Source organism: Morone saxatilis, unplaced genomic scaffold, assembly GCF_004916995.1.
Source record: "Morone saxatilis isolate NCDOM2014 unplaced genomic scaffold, NCSU_SB_2.0 Contig19, whole genome shotgun sequence".
NCBI classification, from domain to species: Eukaryota; Metazoa; Chordata; class Actinopteri; family Moronidae; genus Morone; species Morone saxatilis.
In genome coordinates, this window is record NW_023339751.1 from 13,759,267 (window position 1) to 13,767,630 (window position 8,364).

Consider the following 8,364-nt stretch of genomic DNA (forward strand, 5'->3'; position numbering starts at 1 on the left):
GCCCACAGCAAGCAATAGTACATCAGTTGTGTGTCTATGATATTTGCCAGTGCTTGAAATGTGAAGTCAGATCTTCAGGAGGATCAAATGGACAAATTGTTTCTAACAAACATTTCTAACATGCAACATTTCTGTTTTTACTTCAGCATAAAAGACATGCTCAGAAGACAACCAAGTATGTAGAGCTGATCATTGTTGCGGACAACAGAGAGGTAATGCACTTACTTTGTTTCCATTTACAAATACAGTGTTTGAACAACAGAAAACAACACACTAATCCTTCATGGTATAAGCAGAAAAAAAGTGCAGGGTAAGCTGTAGTAACAGTAGAGCAGGTCCCGCTGGGGCCGCAGAATTAGGTCAGTGTGCAACAAGCAGTGTGGTCTTGTGGCAGAGGCTCCGTTTTGACGGGAAGTGCTGAACGATTCCCCAGTGGACTAGACAGGAAACCGGAAAAAGCCATGTGGATACAGAAGAGTCTCCCGTAAGCACTGACGAGCTCATTGTGGGGTTTCCTCCTGGCGGCCCTCTCCTAGTGCCACCGACCTGAATGGAAATGAAATAAAAAAAACGGGATAAGGGATCAAGTATGTTGTCAGGCTCAGATTCCAGAAGTCCAGCACCGAACACAGGTGGATGCACAGTAGGGTGGAAATAGAGGGTCTGACTTTGCTAAAATTTGGATCCAAAGCTTTGCAGGCTGTAAGAACTGCCAATATACCTGCTCCCTGCGGCCGTGCCATTCGTCTCTCTAACACTGGGAGATTTTTCTAGATCCAGATGGTCACAGCTTGACAAGCTGCCTAACAAACAGTGAAACGTATTGCCTTTGTGGGGGTTCTGTGTTGTTTCATGCTTTTTAGTTCTAAAAATGACTAACTACAGTATCATTCATGTCTTCATGCAACACATCTTACTTGTGAAATGTTCCAATTTCTACCACTGATGACATGTAATTTTGTTTTCAGTTTCAGAAACACGGGAGGGACGTGGAGAAGGTGAAACAGAGACTGGCAGAGATAGCCAATTATGTGGACAAGGTAAAACATCCTCTCCCCTTTGCACAGGAGGGATAAATCACTTTTTTAAAATAGAAAAATCGCTGGCAGCAGAGATTAATGGAATGACTCTGTGATATATTAATGTCCTACTAGAACAGCTGCTTTTAGTCTGTCTAAAACCTCTGCCAGGGCTGTGGATCTATAGCTCGCAGATACAGTAGGCAGATGGATTTGCATAAGGAAAGCATAGATAGAGATATGGAAAAGACATGCTCTGATCATGTGAAAAACATGATGCTGATGCACACAGGAGAGGATTGAGGGCTGCGAATTGAAATGTAATGTAATTCAGCGAATTGAAGCAAGGATAAAAGGCTATAGTGTCTCACACATCTGTTTGAAGGTGCTTTGATCATTCATGTAATGTAAGCCTTATCAATATTCTGGCCTATCTATCCACACTCACTCTCTCCTTATCCACATGCTCCACTTCAGTTCTACAGGGCCCTGGACATCCGGGTGGCCCTGGTGGGTCTTGAGGTGTGGAGTGACTCTGATAAATGTCCCATCACCCAGGATCCCTTCACCACCCTGCACGAGTTCCTAGACTGGAGGAAAGTCAAACTGCTGCCCCAGAAACCTCACGACAATGCTCAGCTCATCAGGTGGAAAATTAATTTACCAGAAGAAATTGAGGCCACAAATTAACAAGCAATTGTTCATATTGGTACACAAAACACTCATTTCCTACCTAGTCAGCCATTGTTTACCATTAATGTCACTGCAGTTATCTAAAAACATTGTTTATTTTGATTCCCATTAGTTGTCACCTTGGCAGGTACAAATCAATCAGTACAATCAACAAACTACTACTACTAATAATATATCTGAATTCATAATGCAAAGAAAGTTAAAGCTTATTCTGTTTATTTATGTTTTAGGCCTGCCTTCAATTTAGTTTACTATTCCATTGAAATATGGCTCTGTATTGTTTTTCCATGTGTTTTTACTTCTCTTGACTTCTCTTCATCTACCTTGTTTGTTAACTGTGGGTACATCCAGAACATGCTTTTTTTGATTGCAGAATGCAGATAATATCATTTTAAAACTATATGTAATTTCTGAACAAAGTTAATACACTACATCTGAACCTAGTAAGAGATTAATCTAAACCTAATCTAAACTATTAATTGGATTTGGAAAACCAGCTGCAATAATGGAGTCACACTTTGTGGGTAACAAGCTAAAAATAGTCTCCCATAACATCTTTATCTACTCTCCACTCTACTTCTGTCCTCTGTCCTTTACAGCGGGGTTTACTTCCAGGGTACCACCATTGGCATGGCACCCATTATGAGCATGTGTACAGTTGAGCAGTCTGGAGGCATTGTCATGGTGAGTACAAAACCTTGCTGCTCCCACCATGCCTCCACCCTCCTCTTCCTCTGTGTAGCCTGATTGTATCAGTATTCAGCCAGATATTGTTCACATTCAGCCAGCTAACACAACCCAGACGTGATTTACACAGAAAAGGTGTTCGCTGTTAGCTGGAAGCACATTTACGGACAGGTCTGGCAGGAAGTCATGCTTTTAAACATAATGATATTTGTGCTGGCACTCCCTCAACATTCATGCCCTCATCATTACTGCAAACACTCATGTGCACAAAGGAATATGTAAAAATATACCCTCAGAAGGATTGGAGTGCAGACACGCACGCCCTTGTAAGGTCATTTGAAGTCATTCAATCAGGCTTTCCTGTGACATCTCTATAAGGGTTGGTGGGGCACAGGGTAAATCAAAGGCCACAGCGTTTAAACAAAACCACATTTACATTTTTATGAGATGTGATAAATTGTTTATGCCACACATTTGAATCAAAATGCTTTATTATTTTTTTTTACACATAACTGTGTATCACCCCAGGTACACACAATTATCACACATAGTAAATTAGCTGCCTGTTGGTCTCCTCTGCCTGCTGTAGCACTTGACACCCATGCCAAATCGCAAAGTGGTTATCAGGCCAACGCCATTACGCCCCAGTCCAGATGTGCATCCTCCATTAATAGATGTGTTTTCTGCTGCCCATGGCTGTGGTGAGGCTTCTCCAGATGTTTGTCTTCCCCATTACTTACAGATGGCAAGATGGTTTGGACCGAGATTAAAGGGCAATGTAACTGGTTAGAAGGCGGCCAGATGACATTAACCATTTCTCAAACCATACCCCGCCATGTCTGTTAATCAGCCTCAAATCCTCTTATTTGGTCCACATGTTCTCACAGTTTATACATCGTAATGTTATTTATTTTTCCAAGTAAACTCACTTGGGTCTTTATATGTGAATGGTTAGGTTTAAACTGTGACAGCAAACTATATCCACTTTTTTTTTCTTGTCTGGGAGTTATTTTCTCATATGGCTAGAAATTATATCAGAAAGACTATCAGAGCATTTCCTCGTAACCAACACTATCAAATTCTCGCCATCACAACAATGGCTTATACGTAGCTGCTTCAAAGTAATGACTGTGGCTTCCAAGAGTTTCATCCATTTCTGCTGACTTTGATATTACACTTTTTCGTGAGGAAGCACTCAACTATGAATTGGGCACGCACACAAATAGAGACACACACTGATAAACATGACAGAAGAAGGGGAAAGTTTTCCCATCCTTCTTGTTAAAAGGCAGGGTGCAGTTCCCCACGATGCTGCTCTGTAATCAGTGCAGAAAATATAAATAGGCTTGCCCTCAACTTTGACATATGACCCCGCCTTCAAAGGAAGCATGTGATTTTCTCATGTCCATAGCAGGGAACATTCAAGGAAGATAGACAGTAGCTACGTGGGCGACCTCTGTCTCAGGGGTTGCCAGATACAAAATGCTGGCTCATGCATATTAGTAAGATTTTAATTACAAGCATCTTTGGAGGGGGGGTTGTTATATCGATCAGGCTTGTTAAATATGCAACTAACATGCAGCATTTATCTGTGGTAAGGCTGGAACATACTTCTCTGTGCTTCATGTTCTTTATTTGGATGTATATTCAGTACATATGTTGATTAGTGAGCTTCGGAGGTGCTGGTAGGTGGATTTTGTTGTTAAGGCAGTCAATTAAGGGAACTTGGGATCCTAGAATCAGTTTGCATCTTAACAATAGAAACAATAGGTGTTTGCTTTTGTCTGTGGCCCACTGCTAAGTTTCAGTTTTGGCCCTCCAAGGCAAAAAGTTTGGGCACCCCTACTTAAATGTCACAATATCAGTATTTTTCGGATATTAATAGGGGAAATGTATGCAAAATCGCACATAAAATTATGGATGGTCAGTGTAAAATGTTTAAAAACTAAAACTTAGACAACTCATTTGGCTCATCCTGTCTATCTACAAAACTAGGTAAAACTAAAACTTCCACCTCTCTCTCTGCCTCAGGAAGGACAGTTGTCTCGCTTATCAATGCAGCGAGTGGTACAGTGGTAGGTTTATAGAGCTCACTGCAGTAGCTGTTTCCACTAGCAGTGGGTATGATTGGGTCTGCAGGGGTAATGGAATGGCAGATGAATTCAGGCCTCCATGAGGAGAATAAGTAATAGAAGAAGGATGAGGGGGCAGATCGGACAGTTACAGAACTGTTTTGGGAATCTGCAGCTTAAAAATTGTCTTCTTTGAACTTTTTGTTTTTCCTTTCTTTTATTTTTTTTATTTTTTGTGAGTGACAGTGCACTTCAGTATGGCTTGGTTTTTACTCAAAGCTTGCTTAGGTATCTTTGATTGAATTTTACACATAGTCAAATATACAAGATTATACATAGTTTACATGTTCTCATGATCTGGGTTTCCCCTGTTTTCCCATTACAGGATCACTCTGAGAACCCACTGGGTGCAGCTGTGACTTTGGCACACGAGCTGGGACACAATTTTGGCATGAACCACGACACCCCAGAGCGCGGCTGTGGCTGCAGGATGACTGTTGATCGTGGAGGCTGCATCATGACCCCCTCCACAGGGTGAGATTCTGCCGATCTTTCTCATACAAAGTTCTATCCTAAAGAGATTATAATGCCCCAACCTTAAAAGTTCAGACAAATGTGTCCACTGCACCACATTTGATTGCAATAATTATGTCAGTTGTGCTATATATGTATTTAGATTGTAGTTTTGTAGTCTTCAATTTTCAATTTGTGGTGTTTACAATAAAATCATTGCTCTAAACATATTTGGCAAAAGTGGCTTCAGATTTAAAAACATAAGCTCAGACAAAGGTTTAAAATTGGGCCTTTGGGCTGTTTCTTTTTGTTGTGGGCGCATTGGTTTAGAACCATTAAGTAGTTACCCTTTAAAAGCCTTGTTTCCCACAGCTACAGGATTAAAATGTTTATCAGCTTAACATTTCTGAATAAATTAGCAACTTCTTTTGCACATGAAAAGTAAAACAAAAGATTGATTAGGCTTCACTAGTTGCAGTTTGGATCATTTTCATCTGTGCGTGATGCTCCATTGTTTTTGTGTTTTTGTATGAGAAGGGGCTCAAACGCACACAAACACACATGTAAACACACACTGACACACACACTTTGGCCTGAGACTAAAACAGCGGCTCTAGCATTCTACTCATGTTGCCTGGGTCGCTGAGATAACAGCGCTGCTGCAAGTGATGGACTCTGCGACTGTTAGTAAACAGCAAGCAGATAAGGGCGAGAGCACAATACCAGTTTTCACCCTTGGTCCAGTGCCAGTCTGGTTTGTCTGATGGTGAGTCCCACAAGCTGCAGATGAATGTGGTCAGGATAGATTTCACAACACTGTGAAGAAGACAAGAGACAAAAGGCAGTAAGACACAGTCACTATTGTTACTATTTCAAAATACAAATCAACAAAGAAACTGCTCACACAGCCGCCCAGCCCCACCACCGCATACAAATCAACATCAACCCTAGCCTACATCTGTCCCACACATTAATTATATCAGTGGGGGTTAAATCATGCATGTTCATGGGGATTTGTCCAATTTTGAGAATGTAGCAGGAAGGTTGCCAGATCTTATAAACTTTCTGGCTGAGCCAAGAGTAGTTTTCTGTAGCTGAGTTTGAGGTGTGCCATTACTTAGTCCAGCCAGTGTTTATGAGATGGTGGTGCCATATTGTTCCATTTGGTTAGCTGTGATTTTTGTTGTCAGAGGGTTAGGATTAAGAACTGTGCTACGTGCACCTGAAAGTGTATCAAAATCCCTATCCAAAAACCCTCCAGCCGCAGACAAGACCAAAACATATGGCTGTAGGTGCCCGGATCACACCCACAGCTTAAGTTCTCAAACTGTGTCGGCCTAAAAAACATTTGCATAAACGAAAGACACGAGAGAGGAAAAACTTGGACAAACAGACGAGAACAGGCTCAGTTTACAGAAAAGTAGAATGTACAAAAATGTAGAAAAAAGGTGAATACAACAGTGTGCAGTGCATCAGTCTATAAAGAACTGCATTAACAATGATGTGCTAAAATCTGAAAAGCTGAGCATCTGAGTTTAGAGCAATGAGCAGACACATTAGAATCTGTCCCTGTGGATGTGTGATTTTACTGTCACTAGTTGTGGCTACTGTCATTAAATACTGACATTCAAAGTAGATAAAAGCTTCAATTATGCTCAGAAGACACAGTAGAAGAAAATTGTGAGTACATCCTTAAAAAAAGGCCATTAAATCTGCTAGAAAACACATAAATAATATAACTTTCTATGTACCACAATTGTCCCAGAGAAACTTAAATGACCTTTCACTGTACAAATAGAAAAGAGATGGGGGGGGGGGCTGTCATAAACTGTGCTTGTTTGTGCAGCCGCTGTGAGCTCATCCTGCTGTTCTCATACTACAACAGATAAAAGTATATTGCACACCGAGCACCACTGGATTTATGCAGTGTAGCTTTTACACGCACACTCAGTGTTCCGACATGACGACTTTGCTTTAGCTCGTCATCAGGCCAAAGATATCTAATGATGTCATGAGAGAGTTTAGAGAAATGACTGCATGATCTAAATGGGCTTCGAATGAGTCACGGCAATATTTAATTTTTTAATAGGTTAATGAAGCACAGTCTCTCCTTTTCAACACTCTCTGCTACATAATTATGAGATTAGACACATTAATAGTTGAGAGAGGTGATCAGTGACCTTTCAGTCTGAAACTCGCTCCTCTGTTTGCTAAGTAAAGGGTACGGAATAAATCCATACACAGTGATACCGGGACATTTATTTTGCCTGGCAATTGTGTGTTGATACACTGACTCCAAGTATCAATATTTCCCTATTTAATTATTAATATTTTAATTGGATACAAAAATACGTACATACGTTGATTTTTTTTTATGGTGTTGGTCAGTCAGACAATTCTAGCTGCTGCATTAAAAAATATGGAAGTGAGATGAACACAATAAACACTGGAAGATATTACAGTGTGTTAACAAGTCAGTAGTGCAGTTGAGTAGTAGGTCTTCAGTTAGCTCATCAGATTCAGTTTTTATCGCTAGTGTGTCAGAAAGTCTGTTGATTTACAAGCGGGAAATCTTTAGAGCTATATTTTTGTATTACCAGTTGGTCAAATGAATATGTGTCCTGGTCGCTCATAATGACAAACTGACTCAGCCCTCATTTCATTTCTCTGTTTATAAGGACAACACACATTAATCAACATTTCCATCAATGTGCCATTGTTACCCAGCTGTCTAATTTTCAACTGCAGTCCTTTGGCAAACTGTTGGACCGTAAATCTAAAAAACATTTTAGAATCTTTCAGCTCATTGTTGTGGTTTGAACTTAACTGGTTTGGTTCAGTCTTGCCGCTCTCATTAACGCTATTTCATGCAGCAGCAAAACACCTCAAAGTTAGCAACTTGCTGGTGAACATAATGGAACATTTAGCTGCTAAAGAGCCAGAATTAACCCTCAGTGGTTGGTGGAGACAAAAAACAGAGCTAAAAGGAGAGTGGATATTGGACTTACATTTGTCAGGTAGCTAGAAAGATGACTCTAAATGAATACTAATTTTACTCAAAGTCTGCTGAATGTGTATTAAGCTTTTCTTTGCTAACATATTGGCCATATCAACTTTATAATGTGATAATTTGTCAGAACTGTATATTTGTGAGCTGTTTTGGAGTTCTGCCTCAAATTGTAGATTTAATGATTAAAGATTAATGCAGCTCAAAGGCTACCAATGAAAAACAAGTTTATCACTGCTATCTTCTCAGTATAGCTTTTAGGCAAGAGAATGGTGTTTAAGAATACATTTGGTACATTTTGTAATTTTTTGTGTTACCCCTTTCTGCACAGCTTACTGCTGTGCATTTGATTTATTAAGTATGGACATGATTC

The 8,364-nt window shown here is 40.2% G+C and overlaps 1 protein-coding gene across 1 annotated transcript in view; it reads left to right on the forward strand.

The window, feature by feature from the left end:
* adam12 (ADAM metallopeptidase domain 12) overlaps nucleotides 1-8,364 on the forward strand; it is a 79,021-nt gene that overhangs the window by 39,941 nt on the left and 30,716 nt on the right. Inside the window, exons 7-11 of the mRNA XM_035664031.1 lie at nucleotides 147-212; nucleotides 969-1,040; nucleotides 1,497-1,666; nucleotides 2,312-2,396; nucleotides 4,857-5,005. Of these exons, the coding sequence (XP_035519924.1) occupies nucleotides 147-212; nucleotides 969-1,040; nucleotides 1,497-1,666; nucleotides 2,312-2,396; nucleotides 4,857-5,005 (542 nt within the window). The remainder of the gene's footprint in view (nucleotides 1-146; nucleotides 213-968; nucleotides 1,041-1,496; nucleotides 1,667-2,311; nucleotides 2,397-4,856; nucleotides 5,006-8,364) is intronic.